The sequence below is a fragment of the Rhamphochromis sp. 'chilingali' genome, assembly GCF_963969265.1.
Source record: "Rhamphochromis sp. 'chilingali' genome assembly, chromosome: 13".
In the NCBI taxonomy this organism is placed as follows: domain Eukaryota; kingdom Metazoa; phylum Chordata; class Actinopteri; order Cichliformes; family Cichlidae; genus Rhamphochromis; species Rhamphochromis sp. 'chilingali'.
Genome location: NC_137940.1, coordinates 25261724 through 25285251, shown reverse-complemented (window position 1 = coordinate 25285251; position 23528 = coordinate 25261724). Strand labels below are relative to the sequence as shown.

Here is a 23528-nt window from a genome sequence, read left to right as displayed (position 1 = left end):
TGCGCGGTCACCTGCTGCCCTCTAGTGTCCCAAGCAGGCGTTGCACACGCCCCACCTAACCGGATATAGCGTCTCGTTTGACCTTCCTTTTTTGCTCCAGTTACGTTTGACATGATTTTCGGACTTTATCCGCGGTGAAATTCTTCCCGATGGGAGCGTAAAATGCAAATTCTCATTTTGTAAATGGTATCGCCGTGCAGGTAATCGCCTTTTCATCTGAGCTGACCCTAAAAAATGTGCTTATTGAATGTCAGTAGTAGAATTTTCTGGGGTACGCTGTGCCATTCATTCATGTGGCTTGCCTCATGCTAGGCTATGCTAAAGGGGAAGCTAAAGAGTGCGGACGTGATAAAACAGGATAGCAGTGTTTTATCTCACGTTAGGCCTCTCGTTGTTGAAATATGTCACAGTCTGCGGTCTTAATGAGGCTTACATTGTTTGTTGTCAGTCACGCGACGAGACACAGTTGGACACAGCTGGAGTTGTGAGGTAAAAAGGTGTTAAAGGTAACGCTATAGTGTTCACCTTCAGGTGTTTATTGAACTTGACACCTGTTGTTGTAGCTGAAAATACCAATGGCTTGGATTTATTTTGGAACATAAGGGTTGTCATCGCTGAGTTGTTTTATCACATTGACACCGCTATTTACGGCTTCGTCCTGATGTGGCATCTGAAAATTATCTGAACACATCTGGCTAACTATCACGCTGTTTGTTCTGTGTGTTTGCAGGGTAAACCAAGGGAACAATGGTGAAATATTTCTGCTGTGCAGGTCTGCTAAAAAACACCTGGGACCAAGTCTGTGTTGCTTTCTGGCAACGATATCCCAACCCTTACAGGTGAGGTGAGGGGTTTATGTGTGGATACGCATTCGTATCAAACATCTTTCTTATAGCCTGTAATATTTTTTTAATGGACTGTAAACTGCACCCAATAAGGCAACAAAAAGTCACCTTGCAATGTGAAGAGCCTACAATTTTAGAGTCAACGTCCCAAACCCAGCTGATCGCCTCTTTCTGTAAGCACTAGATGACTGTGGGGTGGAAGAACTCCATTTTAACAGGAAGAGACTAACAGGTCCAGACTCCTCTGCCATGCTAGTTGGGGGAAGGGAGAAAAAAGGAGACAAAGACACAGGGATGGAATATAGTCTGCATTATCATAGTTTTCCTAATCTTTACGCTTAAATGCCAAGTGTTTTGAGAATGCGACATCATCAGTGTGATTTTTTTTTTTTTTTTTTTTTTTTTTTTTAAACCTCCCCTTCATATGTTTTTGTTTAAGATAAACAAACCAATATAGCGATATAGAAAAAAAAGATAAAATTAAAAACACATTTTATGTATCCAAATGTTCAGTAAACACTCCAGTTTAAACATTTTTTTTAGCATAAATATGAGACTGTGTCATGGTGTGATGATCAATGAATTTTGTTTCACTTTAGTTTCTTATGAGACAACTTTTGAGACATTATGTTTTACAAACGCAACGCTCAGAGAAGTCATGTGACTTACAGTCAGGTATATCTCCCAGACTCGGTAAGAGTATTCACCAACACTTCCTCGTGCTTGTTCTGCTGATTCATAGGACGGTTTGTGTATTCCCACGGCATTTTTTCCACTTGGTTCATTTTTGTTTTTATCTAAAGTCTATTTATTTTTATTATTAAGAACATTTTTGTTGTTGTTACTTCAGTGAACAAGATTCTTTTTACATCTCTTTTTAGTTTTACATTACAAGAACAACATGATTAGATTACATTTTAGCATTCACCTACTGAGATGGTTAAGTGGAAGATCCTGGAAAATCATTTTCAGGAAACGCATAGTTTTGACTTTATTTTGCCAATTTTCTGCTGAAGATTGTTCGCATAAAAAATTTAATGGAGATAAAAATAATAATAATAATACTACTTTAGGGGACCAAGCAGTTTCTAAATAGCTCAGTTTCTTCATCATTCTGCCATTTTTACCAGCCGAACTACCATTCGGGTAATAAAGGGGGAAAAAAATCACCGTAATCAAGTCACAATGAGTGTGAAAGCAAATGTTAGTTGTGCTTTTAATTGAATCATCAGTTTGTCCATTTAATTGAAGCTTAATAGTTCTTGTCAAGCTAAAAATACAGTGTCTAGTTTAGTATTTCTGTGTTTGTCACTGTTTCATAGAATGTTTAAATGTAATATATTTCGATTTTGAACTGTTGTGTGGATTAAAAACGGTAAATTCTTATTGAACTGAAGCAAAAATAGAGATTTTTCAGGATCATAAACCTAAATAATCCAGGTTTCACGTCATCATAATCCATCCGTCCTTCTTCTTCTTCTTCTTCTTTCACAGTAACCATGTCTTGACTGAAGATATAATTTTCCGAGAGGTTACCCCAACCAACTGCCTCATTTCCAGGCGTCTTTTGACCAAAACTAGCCGTGCCCCTCGCTGGATGGAGCGCTACCTTCCAAAGCACATGGCCAGCTCGGCGTACATCATCGAGGACTCCATCGTGGACCCTCAGAAAAGGACCATGACCACGCTCACGTGGAACATCAGCCACGCTCGCCTAATGGTACATTGGCGTTTGTGTGCCTTAAGCAGCATTCATCAGCAGTGCACAAAGTGGCACCTTTGGCTCATTTTGCTTTTGTTTTTTCTCGCTGACAGTCTGTAGAAGAGCGGTGTCACTACAGAATTAACCCTGAGAATGGCAGCTGGACCGAGATTAAGAGAGAAGCTTGGGTCTCCTCCAATGTCTACGGGCTCTCTAGAGCTATTCAGGTCAGTGGAGTAAAGCAGAGTGCTGCGCTACATAACAGCTGAGGGAAAGTAGCCGGGGGTGACCGAGAGTAACACTCGCCCACCTTGCATTTGTTCTGTATTTAGAAACATAATACAGTGTTAAGATGCAACAGCTGAGCAGCTGAAGCTGTCGGCCAGGACCTGAAGTAGTAAATGACTTATGACAGAGAATTACAGTAGTTGTTGACAGCCCATATATGAGGATGTGAGTCATGTGTTGTTATGCCTCATGCATCTTTTATAACTTTGTTTTTCACCTTCCAGGAATTTGGGCTCGCAAGATTCAAGACCGGTGTGACAAAAACCATGAAAGGCTTCGAGTATGTGCTTGCCAAAATGCAAGGTAAATTATTCTTGGTTCTTATTCCCATTTTATTCCTATTGTAAGTTTGTGGCTGATGCTAATATGGGTTTTCCAAATCTGTTCAAACTGCTCAAAAAAATTAAGGGAACACTTGATCGCCTCAGTGTAACACATGAGGATTGGAGCCCAACGTCCTTTAGCAGGATTTGTGCTCACACACCAACACTGTGCTGCTGGAGTGGCATTTCCTGGAGAACACTAGAATTGTGAGCGGCAGGCGACATAGTGCTTCCCAGCATCTCCAGACACCTTTATGCTTGTCACATGGACTCCGTGTCAGTTTGCGTCCTTTGAAGAGAATTGGCACTATCGGAGGCTGTATAGCATTGTTCTGCTGGCACAGGTCCCACTTAAAGACACTGGGACTTTATGCCATTTTCATGGAGTCTGTTTCTGATGGAAGCATCGAGGTTAACACGTGTAGCCCTCTGGAGCTCATTCTTTAGGGCTCTGGCAGCCCTCCACATGTTCCCCCTCACACAGAGTCACATAGTGGGGCTGCTACTGGGGTGGATGGCCCTGGGAGACACAGCAACCCTTCTTGCAATGGCATGTATGGCTGGAATACTGGAGGAACTGAACTACCTGTATATGCTGAATGGATTGCAGCTATTGTATCAGTAGTGACTAGTGACACAAAGAAAACGTAAAGTTAGAGAAAAATCAGTTGGGGAAAAGGTGAGAACAATGGTCTGTGGTCATCGTCTTGCAGAAGTATTCTCTTTTTGATGGTTGCCTTCTCTTTGCCTCCCACTTTACCTGTTGTCGCTTTTATTTATCCCAAAGCAGGTTAAATGGAGTCAGTGGTTGATGCTTCCTAATAGGACAGATGGATATCTCTTAAGTTTAACTGACTCTGTGTTAAACTGTGGTGATCAAGTGTCTCCCTTTTTATTTATTCATTTTTTTCTGAGCAGCATAATATAATAACATCAGTAACTCGTGCATGGAACTGCATATTCTTCTAAAATAAGGTGACTGTTGCTTTTTTCATGAATCTGGAAAACTGATTATAGTAATAATTGGAAGTGTTAGCTGCTTAGGCACGAAAACCTGGATGAATCCAATGAAGAGCTGTGTTTTGTCCCCGTGTAGGTGAAACTCCATCGAGAACTTTAGCGGAGACGGCTACAGAGAGGGCGAGAGAGACGGCGCTGGCTGCTAAAGAGAAAGCCAAAGACCTCGCCTCGCATGCCCAGAAGAAGCAATACGTGTGACAAGCTACACAAATAAAGTGATTCTGCAGCAGAACTCACCGATCCCAGTCATGGTTAGACACCTCTGTGAGGGCGCATCCAACTGAAATGGTGGGTGGACCATAAAAGACCTGAGCTGGGTTAAACAGCCTGTTCCTGCCTCCCTCTACATGCCGCACTATAAATATATTGCCGAGCGTATCTACGCCACATCACCTCAGTATTTACCAGAGATGCAGGTCTTAGACAGGAATGGTTGGTTATTACTGGCGCTGCCATAAAATGATTGAAGCTGTTGTTCGACCTTTGCTCCAGTCGTGCCCATTGTCTTGTTTTTTGTTTGTTTTTTTTAAACTCCGTTCCTTTGAGTATGCCTCGTCTAAAGCAAGTCACGTTGTCTTTAAAGCTCCAGTAGATAAGGTCACACCGAATTTGTGATTAAGGCATTCTCATTTATGATTGGTTTTATTTAATCTTGCATACAGTTGCTGGTTTAGTTCGCTCTACAACACTTAAATCGCATTACTGCAGCTGATCATCTCCTTGCCTCAAGTTGGACTGAAGAGTTTGGTACAGTTGGTGTCATTGCTCAAGAAGAAACCTCTGAAAACTTGAATTGTGATTGTGCATTTAAAAAAAAAAAAAAAAAAAGGCACAAAAGCTACCTTGAACTGTACATTCATCTAAGCTCTGGTGATGCAACCCATGCAAAAATGTGTCCTTTATCAGCTTGTCAATAAATTGACTTTGTCTTTCTAATCACTTTGCTGTCTGTCAAGTGTATGTCTGTGCGCCAGCCCTGCTCGAGTTAGGGGTGAATGGATTTTTACCTCTAAAATGACTAATAACAAACACAACAGCAAATAAATACAGAAAATATTTATTCATTAAAAAAAAGGAAGCTTACATCAGTAAAAAAATGCTACATAATATTACTGGGTGGAGAGACAGATAAAGTAATAAGGCCTCTTGCATATACAAAAGTGAATTGAGGGGGTAGAAAGCACCTTAAGTTATTAAATACTAGGGGTCGACCAGTGTTCAGAGTTTCAAGGCCTTTGAAGATAAACTGTAAATGAGCCGCGCCGGCTCTGATGCAGTCTTCTGTTTGAACACGGCTCATAAATAACAGCCCATCAACACCAATGTTATACAGTAGTGCAGCTGCAAGCTTGGAGCAGCTCCCGGCACCTGCTGCAAAGCTGTGTTTCCATGCTGAAGCGGCAGAAGTTGCAATAAACACTGCGATGTTATGTGTTTCTATGACTACAAGCACGGCGATTTTTCCCAATTACACTGAAAAATCGAACAATGCACCTTTTTTTTTTCTTTTTTTACATTGATGCAATTTACTAAAACAAATTAACAGTTTATGTAGCCATAGCTTGCCCAGAGGCATTTCAGCAAAGTGTTAGGTTTATCTAAAAGTTTCAAATATCTGTTATCGGTGTCTTTGAAACTAAAAAAATATAGGTCGACCCCTATTGAATACACAGAAATGAATATGTAATACAGCATTAACTACATAATCATTAAAAGTACAAACTGCCTACCTGACTGGTGAATTTGTTATGTGTATAATTAACAATTTAATTGATAAATGCACAAGTGAAGGTAGGAAAGACTTCTAGGAAACATTAGCAGTGAATAAAACTGCCATTAGGCCTCGGTGAGCAGCTCCCAAGTGCTCCTCTCACAGTTTTAAGTTCTTAAATTGTGAACTAATTCATATTTGGCAATGTTACTGAATTTTCCTGATGTCGATGTGCAAATATGACCTGCTTCTGTTTGCTGCTTTCAAATCTTTTTGAGACAAAACAAGTGCAACATTTGGAAATTATGTGCAATAGAATAAAAAGGAGCAAAGTATATGACTGCACTTAGATATACAATAGGACACAAACACAAAAAAACCCCGACATAGCAAGATTAATGTTTAAGTGCATGCTAAACGTGGCATACTGAGATATAAGCTTAGTGCTAGGTAAAAGCTGAATAGCATACTAAACCAGATCTGATTTAAGGCAGAATTCAGTACAGACATTCTGTAGTAAAGAATAAGTTAAAAGTTTAGAATAAAAGCCCTTATCTGAATTTTAAAAGCCCTTAAAAAAATGAATTATTAGAGCTGCATGAATGATACGAAGTTTGACACCTCATGGCTTTGGGGGAAAATAGCATTAATGACTGATGCTAGAACACACACGAGTATGTGTTTGGTGACGACACGGCCCAGTGAATTTTACTGCTATTCAGTGCAAATGGACACCTCTCTTTCATAACCAAAGGTTGGCTTTTAGCTTTTTGTCCGACGTGTGCTGACAAGAGAATGCCAAAAAAATGTTCAGTTGTACAGTAACATCTTCTTCCATTCTCCCCCATCCTTTGTTTTTGGAATGTTTTTCCTCCTCTTCCTGTCCGTCCGGTGACAATAAACCAGTTACCACTCGTGTACTGCCGTCATAGCCAGGCCTTTTCCAGGCTGGAGTAACAGTGGTCCGCGCCGGTGTGCGTAATGCTCAGTCCATCAGAGTCCACAAACACAATGCTCTCCACATCAACCTCAACGTCCTCTGCAACAAACCCGAGCACAGATCCGATCCGTCAGCAGAAATACGGCAAACTTCGCTCGTCACATTAAGCTTGAACTTGCAATTTGCCTTTGAGGAGACAGCCAGCTCCTAATAGGACTGAAATAATTTGAACGTGAAATAAAAAAAACCCGAGGGGCTTACCTCTGTCTGAGTCCGACCTCTCGGAGGACATGGTTGACCCCTGGCTGTCGTTCCTCATCCTCTCCGTGCCCCTCTGCAGCTGCTCCAGCCGAACCCGCAGCTCTTGCTGCTCCCAGCGCAGACGATCCTTCAGCTGCTCTGCACGCTCATCCTGCTCCTGCAGCTTCTGAACGGGAAAAAGGTGCAGGAGCAGAGCAATGAAGAAAGGATAAACAGTACAGGCAAAAGCAAAAATTGAGATTGCTAAAAGCTCTGTAAAATGCACAAAACAAGCCACTTTCTATACACACAGTATTCATATATATTCAGAATATTTAATGTTCTTGACTAATTTAAATGCTTAACTTTAGAAACACCAATTACATGCATGTCTTTGGACTTTGGGAGTAAATCGAACTACCCGCAGAGAGCACATAGACAGAGGGAGAACATGCAAACTGCACACAGAGAGGCTGGATTTAAACACAGGATATTCTTGCTGTGAGGCAGCAGTGCTAACCACCACACCACAGTGTTACCCCACTTCATGATTCAGCATTGTTCTCTGTTTTGTCTTGTGCGGTCTCCCTTTAACACGTATTGTGTCCCTGAGAAAAGCACCACATTTTAAACATGGCTGGGATGACAAGTAAACCAAACTCGAGTCAGATTCAATGCAAATTCAGACATCTCGCACCTTTATGTGAAGCTGGGCTCGTCTCAGCAGGTTCAGAGTGGTGTTCCTCATCGAGTCCGATGACAGTGGGACCTGCTTCTTCAGCTGCTCCAGGCAGTGCCTCAGCTGTGCCCGTCTGCAAAGCACAATGAGAAAGAAGTGAAGCTGCAAATCCACACTTCCCTCTTTTTGGGGTTTTTTTAATCTCTTGATCTGACACACATGAACTTTTACTGTAGCATTACGAAGAAAAGCCCATTACCTGTTTTTCTCCAGCTCATTATGAACAGACCTGCAAACAAAGTAAACAAACAGACAGTTTGGTCAAACATTCACAACAGTGCACTCCTACTCAGCAGCTACTGCGTGAGAGGTATTCAAGGTTGAAAGGGTGCCTTATCAAAACTGAAAGTCAGACCGAGCCACACCCTGTCGTCAGTTATTTGTTATGTAATGCATTCACCTATTGCCACCAGCAGATATCTTCTTGCTCTTCTGCTTGCTTCTCCTGTCGAACTGAGCTGGACTGAGAGGCAAGACGGAAGCATACCCATGTTCTGCCTCTGCGCAGGGAGACGCATCACAGCTGTGTTACACAACAATCGCCGGCAAAATCACAGTGCACACTGGCTGCGACGTTAAAGGTGCCCTCATATTAACATGTGCGAATGCCGGTGGGACAAATCAACTTTTATTACGGCGTAATTAAAGTGTGATATACCATCCGTGCTGTAGGGGAGGTGGGAGAAAAGGAGGCTGAACGCAGTCTACCGTTGTCATCAGCTGGACGTTTTGCTTTTGGCGCCATCATCCACTATCTGTTCGCTTTTATCCAACCAGCCTTACAACCTCACGCGTAAAAAAGGAGTCGGGATAGCGTCTACAGCTAGTAAGCAATGAATAAAAGTTATACTTTATAGGCTTTCCTCATCCCCCCCCCCCCTTTCATTCACCGGAGCGAACGCTCAGCGGCGCCCGGATTCATTTTCAAACTGGTCCAGATTGGCGCCTTTGAGTACAAAGATGCGACCGATATGTAGGTCAGAGTCAAATGGCAAAACACCGCCCAAAAATAACCTTGCACCTAGAATCCAGGTTAAATCTTAAACAGCTGCACGGTATGATGTTTCTACGTTATGTGTAGGTGCATACTTGCCGCCGGTTTATTGTGGATTCATCGTTGTTTTAACAATAACCAATCAACTCCCCTCTCTAGGCTGACAGTTGACATAAAGCACTTACCCCGCTCTCTTCTCTCCAGAAACTCGGCAGCCCGAAGAAGCACCTGGATGTTGCACACTTGTCCTTCCATTGTTTTGGTTTTTTTTGCTCAAATGAAACGGCAGCAGGTAAACAAGCTACTGTGGTACAAGCGTCAAGAGCCCGAAGTGGATGAAGCAGTGTCTGAGCTACGTCCTCAATCCACACAACGCTAAACCGGTGGTGCGTTCAGGAGCCCCACGCAAACTCGGAAATTTTCAATAAATTGTGTATAAACATTCCAGGTTATACCGTTCTACGTAATATTTTGACTAAATTCTCTAACCACTCGGATATTATCATTAAACTTATCACGCCACATGCCCCACACTATCTATCGATTCATCCAAATCAATATGCTTTTCTTCTGAAAAGTCTTTTTATTAGGGTCAAAGTTGAACTTCAGAAAAATAATGGTCAGCAGGATAGCGTCAGCGCTTTTTGTTCTGTTCAAATTATTTTTCATATTTCCCTTCATGTTCAACTTGCATTGCTAAGTAGTGGTGTTTTTGTCTGTTTGTTTTTCTAAAAGTCGTTTATGGCAAATTTGCTCATTTAATCCAGGGAATTCTGGGTTTTGGTGGAATCTGTACAATCGTTGTTTGCAACCTAGAATGCGCCATATGTCTAATGTTATGTTAGCATTTATGTAAAATCCTATGCTATGCAAATGATAAACCAAGAAATAATGCTATAATTGTACTCTTTATATATAACAAACAATATCTGTGTTATACCTCCATCAAAATATTTCCGAAAGCACTGAAAGCACCTAACACTGATTGGTCCCTGTCCTTCCATAAAGTTTATTGAAAAAAAAGTCTTTCACACGGCACTATTTTTCTAATTTTGTTTATCGACATTGTCAATGATAACATTTCACAACAAGATGATTGTTTGTGAGGTAGCTCCCGTTACCAAACCAACTCTTACACATTTATTTCAGTTCATATATTTCAGTTTCACTGTCTCCCTCAACGTCTAAAAACAGCTCAAGTCTAAACATTTTATTTCGATAACAAAATGTTTAAGGATAGAAAACACTCAAACGTATTAAAGTTTGCTCAATAAAGACAATAAATAATAAAAAATTCAATAAACATTATATATACCAATGGAAAGTGGGAGGAGACGTTTGCCTAACTAAATATGGCGGCCCCTGGCTTCACCGCGAGAATATGCTTGCAGCCGCATACTCCATGCGGGAGTGAAGCCTCTTTGCCAGCAGTATGTTTAACCTTTGAACTCCTGAGTGTGCGAGTCCTCCGCCATATTGACTGTTGTCTTGACTGGAGGAGATAGAGAACATTTTGAGGTCCGAGAAGAAACGAAAGTGTGCTCTTAAAATCACCGAAACTGGTGCAAACTTGGTCAAAGCGTACTATAAACAAGGTCGTAATGGCAAGGAAGAAAAGCAAGCAGCAAGGGGTCGCCCAGAAGGAGCTTGTGCCTGGACAGCAGACCGCTCCGAAGAGCCCCGTCTCTCCCGGCGATGCAGCTGGCGGTGGCGGCGGAGATGCTGGGCTGGATAGGCTGCCCACTACCAAGGCGAACCAGGTAGCTAGCTGCGAGCCAAACGCTGCCTTTAAAATAGGCTAGCTAGCCTAGCTAGCACTACTCAGCTAATCCAAGCATCCTCCATTGTGCTTCTATTCTATCAGCTCAATCATGGAGAGGTGCAATTATATGCACCCGCTTCTTGGTGGGAAGCTATTTTAGTTGTAATTTAGCAGCGATGTATGTATACCTTTATGTCGTGTGAATTGTAATTAAATAAATATTAAGCTCAACTTACCGAGTAGAATAGTTCCCACCAGACGCATTTTTAGGCACTGTGATCACCATTGCAGCCAGTCCCTTATACCGGACAGGTGACATTGTACCTCGGGCAGGGTCGTCCCATTTCCATCGCTTACAAGACTTCATCCGCCCAGCTAACGTTAGCCAAGCTATCATCTTCAGCTAGCGTGCTGCAAACGTGCTTGCTGCCTGCACTTGATCCCCTCCACAGGACCTACTCAGCCAGCAGAGGCTAACCAGCTACTAGCTAATCAACAGTTAATTAGCTTAAAAACTTGAAACATAACGGGTTATCAATTAGGGGAGCTGTCAGACTAGTTCCTATTAGTTTTTTGTCGTACCAGAATCAAGTATCAATCTGTAACAGGAGCTAATGTAAAAAAGTTTCAGTATAAGCAGTTAACTTGTGAGCTAATGATACTTAGCTGAATCAGAAGTATCTTTGATGTTGAGGGTAACCGCTTAAAATAAATAAATAAAATTTATCCATCTGCAGGCTGGAAAACTGTCTTATTAACAACCAGCTGATATTACACCTGGCCTGAGCTTTATAACCTGCAACCTGTCCGCTGCAGCTGGGACCTGTTAATTACATTTTTATAACGCAAACTTAAGCCCCTAAACGGATCGATCAGCTTTTTTCCATAGAGCTTTTTAGTACTGTACCAAAAATAATCGAACTAAGTCCTAGCATAACAGTGAATGTTCATTTTTATGTAAACTGTTATGGAGAAGCTCTATTCATGATTTCTTAAGGTACCACACTATATAGGATATAGCCAACTGTACCTTCAAACTGGCAACACAGCACTTCTACAGTCATATAAGCACATGTTTTGATGTCTCTTGAAAGTTGCTTAGCTCTGGCTTATATTTCTAATATGTTTGTAATCTGGTATTCTAGATGTTTGTCCCTTTTGCAAAAGACATATTATTCCAATTGATCTTTAGTTTTTTCTCACCTGCTTTTTCCTGTTAAGGAGAACTTTTCCCTCATCTAAATCAAAGTCTAGGGACTGTGGGTGCAAGAGTATTGAATGAAATATCCCCCTACTGTAACGGTGAGAGAATGGTTGTGAATGTTATACACAAGGGTTAAAGATAGGTAATCCACCCTCATTGAACATTTAAACATTTATCTAGAAAAATCACCAAAACACCAAAGTTTCTTGACATTGATCGTTAAGGATGCAGTTTAATTTTGAGCTGACTGTGAATGTGTTTTGAATCGTTTCCCCCTAAACCATGAATTACAAGCATAATCAGTTTGCTTTTCAGGCTTTGATCTAGGGCACAAACCTTGATTGATTAAGCGTGGAGCATTGCAGAGAGTGAATCTACTACATAATTTTACTATGTGTTAAAGTTAACATGATGGTTAAATTACATTTATTTGTTATTGTTATTTTTATTTGTTTTTGTGGTGTTACTTTTTGCTTTTTGTTTGTTTTGTTTTTTCTTATGATGGTTCTGTCACACAATGCTTGCAAAAGGTCCAGCGAGGAAATAATTTGATCTTTGTCATTGCTTTTTAGCACTTTGGTATGTATTGCGTGCACAGTATTATGAGCTTAATTAATATATGTTTTAGTCTGTGATATCTGTTGCGATTATATGCATCAATCAGTCAACACATCTTATATATGGAACGCTTTCTTCTCTCTTTTTCTGCCTAGCCTATGCACACCTGCTGTCTCCTGTGCCATCGTGAATTTAAGGACTGGGGAGCGAGTTCTGTGAACGGGCTTCCCGGGGGCCATGGAACGAAGCTGGCCAACGCTGTGCCTGCGCTCTCCCAAGCTTTATTGCGGGAGGCGCCAGGGCGTAAGCTCGCTGATGCTGTGCCCTCACTATCTCAGTCCCTGCTGGGAGAGGTGCCTCTGTGGATCTGTCAGAGCTGCTGCAGGAGTGTAGAAGAGGAGGAGAAGCGGAGCACACAGGAGCAGCCAACACCGGTAAATAAAACAGGACTGATCTGGGTCACATGTCTGAGTACTTTTCAAAGCCTCTGTTTACTAATGTTTAGTTAAACTATGTTTCTTTATCCTACTGAGGTTACCTCATTATTAGTCATCAACACTGTTTCTGCAAAATAAATCTCTCTAAATCTCACCTTTGCTGTTAGGGCTGTCAAAAGGTGCCAGAGGTCACTTATTTGTTCAAAAGAGCCACACAGGTTGGAACTATTTAAATATTACATCATGACCACAAGAGGGCAAACCAATACCACAAATAAACCTGTTACTAAAGATCTAAATACCTACAACTGACAAAATAAGCAAGTATAATTATTAGATTAAGTTTTACTGAATGAACCTTTGAGGTTCTGAGAGAGCTCTGCTTTCAGTAACATGGAACAACAAGGATCTTTTCCTCAGAATGAGTTGTGAAGATAATAAAACCATTAGGAAACTATGACGTGAAGCTTTTATCTCTGGATTATTTGTTAATCAGTCAGGACAGTTAAGGTTCCACAGTCTTGGTCTTCTACAGACCAAAATCCCAAGTATTCCCAAATGGGACACCAAGTGTTAAATCGATCTTTCTGACTTGCGTTTGGTTGTCACCTTTATGGCATCCTTACTGTTGATCTGTTCCAAAACAAAACAGACCTAACCTAACTTGCCTGCTGTTACTGTTAACAGTTTTGTACACATATAAAACAGTCTGAAACTCCAGGTAGAACTAAACAACCTTTAACAAGTAAAAAAAAAAAAAAACCAAGAAATTTTTATGGCTTGAGACCATTTAGCTGATATCCACCCACTTATATTCCCTCATTATGTAGGCTAAACCAGTCACTTTTATCCTTTCTTGCACCTGCAGCAGTGTGAAGCACGCATCTACACCACACAGCTGTTCCAGCTTTGCCAACCAATATGCAGTTTTGCAGGTGGATTATGCTCCGTTAACCCTGCAGCAGCAGTTGGTCTAACAACTTCTCTGCTGGAAACCCAGCTTTGCACTCTGCAGTTCAGGAGACAGATACTAAGGGTGCTTCCCCCCCCCCCCCCATTCATATTTAAAAAATTTTGTTCATATCTGCTAGATATATAAATTGTGATTAGAATTTTACGTACACTCATGGGCATGAGGTGTAAATCTAAAATTGTCTGCTTTAGATTTTCATTGAGTTCTTTGGACTTTCCCATTGTTCTGAGTTTTGTTGAACAAATCCTTCTTATTCTGACAAAGGTAAAGTTGTAGTCAACTGTGATTAGTGATTACTAACGAGAAATTAATAAGCCATGGCCTTGTCAAGCTAAAACACATTGTAGAAGCTTCAGCATTCACTCCTTAAAAGATTTAAGTGACTGTATGTATAATTTGACCATGTGTGGATTAGAGAAAATTTCAAAATAAATTAAAGCTGTGCACGAAGTTATTGTTTATGCACCCAATTACATCCTGGCAAAAGAACAGTTCAAATAAGTCATTAAAAACCCCAGAATTACCATGTAATTCATGTCTAGGATGAGTTTATATGAACCTCTAACCATAACTGTGATCAGAAAGGCACTTTGAGAGCACAAGGTCTACCAAGGTCAATGATTCTTCTGGTGTTTTTTTCCTAATGTGACAGAAACAAGCCTGCAATGAAGGAAAGTAATTGTCTGCTTTGGTTTTTCTGTAATCTCTGCTGCATATGTAAGACAGAAGCAGCCAATAAGCTTTCTTTGTTAGTTATTTTTGTAAATAATTTACATGGAAAGCATTTTTTTAAACTTAATATATCACAATACTTCAGCTGGACTGCTGATGAGTGTCGTGGTCATGACGTTTTGCTGACATGTGGGTTAAATGTTAAAAGTTTCAAAATGAGAACAGCAGGCAGAGTTGCAAAAAAGTGACTTATGGTGACTTAAAGCATTCTTTAATATGTGTTTTTTTTTTTCTTAAGTATTAAAGCAAAACACGCAAGTAAAATGATTTTCATTGCTTATCTGCAAGTTAGTTGCAGCTGCTACCAAACTGCAAGACACTGTTTGCAGCCACATGATTTATACTGGGGTGTTTTCTTTTTGTTTGTTTATTTATTTAGGTACCGTTGTCACACTCTTCCTCCTGTAAGTCCCAGAGCTGTGGGAACGGTTACCCAGAGCAAAGTACTGTGGACTGGGACCCGAGTTCTTTCCTGTCGGCTCACAAACTGTCGGGTCTCTGGAACTCTGCCCACACCAACGGAGGGGAACACTGCAACCACAGCACTTCTTCACACTCACAACAAGGTCTGTCGTCACAGAGTAAAAGAAAAGCATGCAGCGACTGACAATAAACGCTGAAAACATCACCATCCTGAATTTCAGGCTGTGTTGCAAGCTTCAGTTTTGGCAAATGGACAGAATTTTGGTTAGATTTAGTTCCTTGGCTGTTTTAGCAGTACTGTGTGTGAGGTTCATTTTAGGTCACTTTGTTCAGCTGTTAATCGAAATGATCATAGAAGAACTTAAATGCACGATGTAAAAGATTACACTCATTAAAAGTCAGCATTATAGGACGTGCAGTAATGTTTTAATGTTAAAAAATGTAAAGACTGTGAAATTGTTTTTAAAATACAGTTGCCTGTGAAGGTCATCATTTATACAATGTTGAGAAGGAAATCATGGGTACTATTTAGTTTGTGTAACAACAAGAGAGAGGAAAGATGTATGGAATGAAAACAGGGTTATACAGCTCGATGGCTCAGCAGTAGGAAAGACTGATGGTGGGATTAACAACAGCTAAAGCAAAGTAAATGAATAGAAAGTTATAAATACGTTTGTAAAAAAAGCAGTTGGAAGACACACTTCATCGATACATGTGCAGGTATTCAGGCCACATGTCAGAGGAATGGCTCATTCTTAGGGATTTCATCTATTATGTGCAAAGTATATAGTTTTCTTTTTAAGGAATTACTTACATCTTTTGGTTGTAATATTATAATAATGTTATATCAGCATCAGTCACAAATCCAAAGTGAAAGAGTTATGCTGGCAAAACTCGAGTTCAGTTTAATCATATTGATTAGTCAGAAAGAAGCATTTATTATTAGACCTCACAGTCCAAAACTCAAGTGTTAATCCTGGAACATGTCGTCATGGGTTAATGCATCATCGCGCATCAGCGAAACATGACAGGTAGACCACGCTGCTTGGCTCCCATAACATTTTTTATTTTGCTTTTAATGGAAAGCAAACATCCATCATAGCTCATTTTTACTTCATTTCATTAGCACTTACACACTTGCAAGCACCTTGCCTGTTTTATTTCAAAGTAGAAATATGCATTGTATAGCATTTTAACTCAAGTGTATAAACAGAATGAAACACAAGTTATTAATCAGGCTTTATACAGTTTTTACATTTCTGTTCCCGAGAAGAATGCAAAATATTTAGTTAGGAAATATTGCATTTATATTTTTACACAAAAAAATCCCCAAATCTGAATATAAGAAATCAAGAGAGGAAGGTGCATGGCGATTTTTGATTGGATAAATCTTACTTAATTGTAAGAAACTGTTTAATGATACTAATTTTCAAACACAGTACAAGTGTGTTAACTAAATTGTTTAAACAACAGGATAAATAAAAGAGTTTCATACTGTGAACTGGGTTTATGATGATTAGCAGGAACAAATATTTCATTCATTTCAGTTTATTTATTTATTTATTTTTAATTCCTTAGTAAGGGCAAGACTTCAGAATAACAGACAGAAACTCCACAATTCCCCATTGCGCAAGAGCTTGGTGAAGTGTAACAGTGAACAGCGCTGAACAGCAAGTTTCTCATGTATAACCATGTATAAAAATCCAAGGAGGCACGTGCAGAGACTTGTGCACGTGACACAAGCCACAGACTTTAATGTTTATTCAGTTATATTGACATTAACAAACTTTGAGAGTCAGCCTCGCTTCCGAACTGGATTAATCCTCAATTTTAAAGTTCTAACGCTGCGAGTTATGCACAATTCACAGGAAGTCTCATTAACTGTTTTTAAAGTTCCCATTTCACATGATGAATGATGCATTCAGTGGGAATGGATCATTAGGCTGTGATTTATTACTTAGACCTGACAAACAACTAAGATGACTTTGTTTTTGTCTGATTTCTCACTTTTCTTTGCTCCCTTCAAAACCCTTTCCCTGCTGCGTAAATGTGATTGAATTTCTAGTTAAATATTTGGATGGTTCATGGCACCAAATGGCATTTAAAGAGGAGTAAGTGAAAGACTAGTTAAATGATCCATGCCCTTTGTGAAGGCGGCTGTTTCCTTCTAAAATAGACTGGTATGTTTTCCTTAAATTAATTAAGAAAGAATGAAGCTGTAGGAGAGGTGTTTAGCTGTGAAATACACTACCCGCATCCTAATTGGCATCCCAATTATATTTCGCTGTATATAGCAAAAAATGTTTAGGCAGGCATTATGTTACGCGGATTTGTAACTTCTCCTGGCAAGTGTGTGTGATTACCAGTAATAGGTGCAGTCAGTTTTGCACAGCAGAAATAAGCATGTTAAATAAATTATTAAAATTTAGTGCTGTCTTGATGTTATTTTAGCTAGCAGAAAGGGATTTATGCTTCGGGACTGAAAATGTTTTACATAGCTGTTTTCCTTTTTAATGTCAAAACATGTCTCCAAAGAAAAGAGAGTTATTTTTTAAAACACAAACTGCTCATAGGCGGTAAATTCATATTTACCCATGGTGAAAGTTAAAAGCACTGTTCCCCTTTATTTGTAACGGTCTTTTTTAAATGTCTGCAGGTATAACAGGAGTTTCAGCCTGTCATGAGAAAAGAGGACTTAATGAAGCGCCAGGGAAATCGGCTAAAACGTCAGGGAACAAAGTATGTCCCTACAGTCACCCATCAGCCCAGAATTCCAGTGGATCCTCTGCTGGGAACGCACTCTCTACCTCAGCAGACCTTTGTAAGACCACTCCCAAGCACTTCAAGACCATGTGCCGTCGACCAACGCCACCAGGTAATTTTATTCTTCAATGAGTTCAGGAGCTTTTATTAAAGCCAGCAAAGAAGAAAACTCAAGTTTCAAATCAAAATGTGCAGCATTAAAGTTAAGAGTGTATAATAGGCGAATGATTTAGGTTTAACAAGATATTTTTATTTTAATTGTTTCTTTATTTTTGTCCTTTAATAGAAACACCTAATTATATATTACTGTAGAAAACACAGTAACTGTTCTTTCAGACTTTGCAAGCCTGTAGTTGTATTTTGCTCTGAGCTCATCTTTGAAGTGAACTTTAATAGGATACTTTAGCTTACAGTCAAAAGATTAGTGGACCTGAAAATTAACTGATGTACTTTAGAAAGAGATGATTCTGTATGTGTGACCTGTGACTCATTCATATTCATGGTTTGTTATTGTCCAGGTGAAGCCTTCCACCCCAGTGACCACCATCAACATACAGACTTATCGGTACCCCCCAACAGTCCCACCGGCCTGTCTTCCCAGCATTCCTCTCTCCTACCCGCAAAGCCGAACTCTGGGCAGCACGGCCACGTGACCTCCTCCTGTGGCACTGGCGTCGCAGCGCACGCGCCATTCTCCCCTCTGGTACCAAACCTCCACGGCCCCGCAGCCAAAATCAATTCTCTGAGCCCAGATAGCCCAACATCTGTCCATAAACCCAGCCCGTGCAAAAACTCCCACATTCCCGCTGTGAACGCACAACACAGCAAACTGGGCACGTCTGTCGTGGGTTGTAACCACTCCTGTAATGGGCACAATCCGGGAACAGTAGCCACCTCCAATGTAGGTCATGTAACACCTGGGGCATGCAGGTGAGTTTTAATAATCAGCCTTGTTTTTTGTCACTTATTTAGCTGTGTTTATTCAGAGAACAATTATATCCTAAGGGTTTATCATTCTTTTTTGTAGGGATCAAGCATGTAAGGGGCACAAGGTGACTAATGGGACGTTATGCCACCCTTCGTCTGAGCTGGAGGAGGGTGAGGATGAAGACAGCAGCTCTGAGAGGAGCTCCTGCGCCTCTTCTTCCACAAATCAGAAAGACGGGAAGTACTGTGACTGCTGCTACTGCGAGTTCTTTGGACACAATGCGGTACGGTTTGATCGACCACTTTAAAAGTTTTACTAACAAAGAGGTATGCTTTTTCATTCATCAAATGTGACTCTGTGAGAAGAGCTCAGTATTGTGAAATATTATTTGCTCACAGCCTCCAGCTGCACCGACCAGCCGAAACTACGCCGAGATCCGAGAGAAGCTTCGCTCACGACTGACACGGCGTAAAGAGGAGCAGCGCCAAGATTCAGAACTGACAGTGGCTGGTGCCATCGACAACCGGGACGTGGACGAGCTGCTAGACTTTATAAACAGTTCTGAGCCCAAACCTGTCAACAGTGCCAAGGCTGCCAAAAGGGCTCGACACAAACAAAAGAAAAAGGTGTGGTAATTTTATTGAATGTGTGTTGTTTTCTGTTTTTCAGTTATAGTTCAGTCATGTTTATTTACGTCTAAAGCTGAGATTATTTGGCGAACTTTAATATTTAACATGGAATCTATTAGACCCATGTCAATAACATTTCCTCTTATTGAATAGGAAAGGTTAACTAGACACTAGCAGCTCAATAATAGACTTCAGATGAGATTTCAGTGCAAACAGCAGGAGAAATCTGCAAACACTTACTCTGGATTAGTTACATGCTAATCCTGTGTAATCTCATGGGTAGGTGGGCCTCATTAATTATATGTGGGAGGAAGAAGTGATGAAAAGCACATTGCAAAGAAGTAAGTGCAAATTGATGGAGAAGCAAATGATGGAAAATTTCCTCTTAGATAGCATCAAAGACAGTTTGATTTATTGAAAATATTTTAAATTTAGATGAGACACTGCAGCTAAAAATTTTGAAATGACCAGGATCTTTGCATATTCATAAAATGTGGTCTGATCCTTCTCTCAGTCAATAGACAAAATCAGTTTGATTAAACTAAATCCACACAATGTACTTGTTTTGTGGAGCAGGGAATGATGAGGTAGATTTTGGACTGTCCCTTGCTACCAAACTTTCATTATTTCTGGGACATATTAATTGAACATGCACCATCTCAGCAGGGTTCATTTGAGGACTCTGATTTCTTCCAAAAAACTGTCTTCTTTTTCAACCATTCGTTGGTTTATATAAATATGCACAATGTTTCATTGTCTTGTTGTATTGCTTAACCTCTCCTAAATGTCAGAGAATGGTCTGCTTTTCCTCTGTTTGTTGCCCTTACTGTTGATTGAGTAACTCCAGCAAAACTCTAGATATAGTTTTTAGCCTTTTCTAGCATTGTACATTACTGTAATTCTTCCTTTTCCCTCCTAAGGCCCGAACTCTTCCACAGCATGCATTTTTAATTTCTCTTTGATATTTGGGCTGATTGGGACCTGATGAATGTAAAAACAAAGAATTACCAGATTTTTTTAACCTGATTTTTGTTTCTAAGAAAAATGAGAGCCACATATGAGGATATTTGTTTAAAATTTCGATAGAACAGTGGCAGTATAATGTTCTCGTAAGTGGATATCAGGCCCTTGTAGAGCAAAATTGAGTATTTGGGTCTACATAACCCAAAATGTGATGTCCACATATGTGGACGCCAGGTCCTAGGAGGTTAAGGTCTTGTTAAAAGGTCACTGTGGTTGATAACCAGACTTTGTATGCCTTTATTTACCATTAGTGGCACTTGTACAACCCATGCTTACAATCTCCCCTCCTTAATTAGAACCGTTGAGTCTTATCTTTTCAAGAACTCATTAGCACAAAGGTCCATTGACTTTTTTTCAGACTGAACTGAGAATTACTCAGCGTCTTCTATGAAGACATAAACACTACTGCTTTTTGTGTGGTTAGTTTTGTCAGAATATGTTTTTCTGTTGTTGTGACTTGGGTGAGATAAGACCGCCTCTGAGTAATTAAGTATTCTTGCAACTGTAAGTGACAATATAATAACAGATTACAGATATTTGATTTCAGGCTTGGGTATTTTCTAATACTCAGTCCTTTAGATACATTTTGGTCAGTATCAACAAAGTCCTTTAGGGTATATATTTTAACTTTATGCAAGTGTTCAGTACAGAGTCCTAGTGTCTATGTGGGTACCGTTTTCACTTTCTTACCTGTACCATGTCTGTTGTAGGAAAAAGCTCAGCAGGGCAACACGGGCGCTGCAGGCAGTGACCCCCACTCCAATCCATCTGAGCCTATTGACGAGCCCATCCCTGATGGTTCTGAAGCCAGTCGGTTGCTAGACTGGCCTCAGCTGGAACTTGAACGCGTTAATAGTTTTCTCACAAGTCGGCTAGAAGAGATTAAAAACACCATCAAAGACTCAATCCGGGCATCGTTTAGTATGTACGACCTCAATCTGGATGTCAATGACTTCCCAAAGAAAGCAGCCACGTTGGAGGGAAACCATTTACTGTCCCATCTGAATGGTTCCTCTGACTTGCAGCAGATAGACCTTGACCTCTCTCCTCTTTCGCTGGGAACCTTTAAAAGCCACCTGGACCTGGTTAACGGATGGGAGGACACAAACATTGTCTCATCTTCTAATAGCACCACCAGCACCACCACTGCATCAGGGGTTAGTGCAACTACAAAGGACATCCAGCGGTTGCACAGTACCCCTAGTCTCTCTAAGCTCATAAGAGTTCGCTCACCAGAAAGATGCACTTCCACTGGATCTGACAATTTACCACAGGTGCCAGCTCAAGCGACAGCTAAATCAAAAGAGGACGCCTCTGATCTTAAGAACACAACTGTTGGGAGCAATGGTGCAAAGTCAAAAAAGAATAAAAAGCAGAGACAGGAACAGTCTGCGTCAGAGCAAAATTCCAACAAACCAACCAAAGCCGGCTCTGGTAACGAGGCACAGAAAACCAATGAGTCTAAAGAAACGGCATCTAGTGGCTCAAAGTCTGGAAACAAACAGCCCCAGCTTATCGCAGACCACCAGAAAAATGGGCCTAAGAAATCTGAAGAGGGCAGACCATCCAAATATGCAACAAATGGAGCAAACGGTGGCCCCTTGAGTGCACAAAGGGGGAAAAGCGACCCAGAGACACGAGGAGGCCGGTGTGAGCAGGATTCAGAGAGCAAAACACAACCCGCTATTCCAGCGAATGGACAACAGCAACAGTCCAAGGGGAAAAATAAGAAGAGCAAGAACAAGGGTGAAAAATCCAACAGTGCAATTGGTATGGAAAAGTAACTGTAATTGCATGCTTAATCACTACTGTTTTTTTAAATTATCTTGATGTTCAATTCTTTATGTTTATACTGTAGATGATGTATTTCTCCCTAAAGATGTGGATCCAACAGAAATGGATGAGATCGATCGGGAAGTGGAATATTTCAAACGGTAAGCTCATCACAATAAATGTCCAGATACGTGGAGTTTTTTGGGGGAGGGGGGGGTTTATATATTTTAGCTCAGCTGTTATATTTACATGACCTTTTCCCCTCTCTTGTTTGTCTTTTGTTCCCTGTAGGTTTTGCCTGGATTCTGCAAAGCAAACTCGCCAGAAGGTCGCAGTGAATTGGTCCAACTTTAGCCTCAAAAAGGTTTCTTCCAATGCAGCTCAATAACTTGAACGAGTGCCAGAAAAAAAAACTTCCCACCACAAACTCTTTCGGTAGAGCCCTATTTGGCCCAAGGCCATCTCTCATTCCCAGTTTTCTTCTCTTCCATACTAAGCCAAGGGACCCTGGTTCAAAATCATACTCTCCATTCAGAAGACTGAAACGTGTGGCTAACAAAGCCAGGGATCATACTCAAAGCCAACTCTACCCTCTGCTACTATTTGCAATGTTCACTAAGTAAGAGATGCAAAAGTGGAAAAAAAAAAAGTCTGTTGAATCAACTGCATCCATGTGCTTAAGTATGTAGTATGTAATCAGCAACCGTACATTAAATAAATGTTTTTTATCACAAATCTGAGACATTTTAACGTCGTTAAACGTCTGAATTCCACTTGATTGAATTTGGTGCTCATCCATTACGTCCTACATTTCTATTTTCCAATCCACTCCACCAGTCGAAATAGACACTAGAGGCCATGTGTCTTATAAACACTCGTACCAGTCTTCTCTTCTTGGAGCAGAGGAGACAGTTACATTATATTACTTGCAGAGAAGCCGCAGTACCTCTGCTGGTTGCTCACAGTTTTGAATTGGAATAATGTTTAATGTTCATTTTAAAGAAAATCAATTACCGAAAAGTGACAATGCATGATTTTTCTGCCAACCTGTTTTATTATGAAATGAATGTTTGGCAGTTGGTACACCAGCAACACTAAAATGTTTTAAAATACATTTCTGTTAAATGTATTATTTGGCCAACAGAATGCATCCAAAAAACAAATCCAGTTAAGTATCCCTGCAGATACATCCCCATGCATGACGTGCATGAAAGAAAAATCTAAACACTGTCCCAAAATTCAGTGTCTGTCGCTTCAGTGTCAGTCCTCCTGTGATGTTAGTCTTGAACAATTATCTCTTATAAGTGATATCCAGTATACATTCTGTATGTGTATATCTTTAAAAGGACACCCTTGAACACGGTTTCTCAAACACTTTTTTACCCTTCTGAATCCCAGCAGTAACAGTACACCAGTGTGAAATGTTCATTCTGCCACTGGAACAAAAAACCTTGTTTGTTGTACATACTGAATGAATAATTTTTGCCCACTTGAGCCCTAGTCATGGGCTCTGTCTGGGAT

The 23528-nt window shown here is 40.5% G+C and overlaps 3 protein-coding genes across 4 annotated transcripts; 2 read left to right on the top strand and 1 right to left on the bottom strand.

Annotated features, from left to right (window-relative positions):
* Window positions 1–64: 64 nt before the first annotated feature.
* Window positions 65–5035, top strand: prelid1a (PRELI domain containing 1a). The gene is made up of 6 exons (XM_080901516.1): window positions 65–200; window positions 731–839; window positions 2340–2565; window positions 2661–2774; window positions 3060–3138; window positions 4255–5035. The coding sequence occupies exons 2-6, from the start codon at window positions 748–750 to the stop codon at window positions 4374–4376; spliced, it is 633 nt and encodes a 210-aa protein (XP_080757642.1). The 5' UTR covers window positions 65–200; window positions 731–747; the 3' UTR covers window positions 4377–5035.
* On the bottom strand, window positions 4991–9202 carry mxd3 (MAX dimerization protein 3). Its single transcript, XM_080901517.1, has 6 exons — window positions 8988–9202; window positions 8209–8308; window positions 8008–8037; window positions 7767–7881; window positions 7091–7256; window positions 4991–6928 (listed from the first exon to the last, which is right to left on the bottom strand). The coding sequence occupies exons 1-6, from the start codon at window positions 9055–9057 to the stop codon at window positions 6816–6818; spliced, it is 594 nt and encodes a 197-aa protein (XP_080757643.1). The 5' UTR covers window positions 9058–9202; the 3' UTR covers window positions 4991–6815.
* A 1066-nt stretch (window positions 9203–10268) lies between these two features.
* On the top strand, window positions 10269–23371 carry fam193b (family with sequence similarity 193 member B). Of its 2 annotated transcripts, none has more exons than XM_080901511.1 (10): window positions 10269–10562; window positions 12482–12760; window positions 14848–15034; window positions 17548–17766; window positions 18173–18584; window positions 18682–18865; window positions 18981–19208; window positions 20945–22004; window positions 22114–22168; window positions 22299–23371. In XM_080901511.1, the coding sequence occupies exons 1-10, from the start codon at window positions 10404–10406 to the stop codon at window positions 22393–22395; spliced, it is 2880 nt and encodes a 959-aa protein (XP_080757637.1). In that variant the 5' UTR covers window positions 10269–10403; the 3' UTR covers window positions 22396–23371. The 2 variants fall into 2 exon arrangements, with proteins under 2 accessions (XP_080757637.1, XP_080757636.1); XM_080901510.1 differs by having other exon boundaries at window positions 22093–22168.
* Window positions 23372–23528: the final 157 nt, after the last annotated feature.

Coding starts and splice junctions, on each gene's coding strand:
- prelid1a (XM_080901516.1), top strand. CDS start 748: ATGGTGAAATATTTCTGCTGTGCAGGTCTGCTAAAAAACACCTGGGAC. Junction 840..2,339: donor CGATATCCCAACCCTTACAG/GTGAGGTGAGGG, acceptor CTTCTTTCACAG/TAACCATGTCTTGACTGAAG. Junction 3,139..4,254: donor TGTGCTTGCCAAAATGCAAG/GTAAATTATTCT, acceptor GTCCCCGTGTAG/GTGAAACTCCATCGAGAACT.
- mxd3 (XM_080901517.1), bottom strand. CDS start 9,057: ATGGAAGGACAAGTGTGCAACATCCAGGTGCTTCTTCGGGCTGCCGAG. Junction 7,882..8,007: donor AATGAGCTGGAGAAAAACAG/GTAATGGGCTTT, acceptor TGTGCTTTGCAG/ACGGGCACAGCTGAGGCACT. Junction 6,929..7,090: donor GAGGTCGGACTCAGACAGAG/GTAAGCCCCTCG, acceptor GGTTTGTTGCAG/AGGACGTTGAGGTTGATGTG.
- fam193b (XM_080901510.1), top strand. CDS start 10,404: ATGGCAAGGAAGAAAAGCAAGCAGCAAGGGGTCGCCCAGAAGGAGCTT. Junction 18,585..18,681: donor GTAACACCTGGGGCATGCAG/GTGAGTTTTAAT, acceptor TCTTTTTTGTAG/GGATCAAGCATGTAAGGGGC. Junction 22,005..22,092: donor AAAATCCAACAGTGCAATTG/GTATGGAAAAGT, acceptor TTTATACTGTAG/ATGATGTATTTCTCCCTAAA.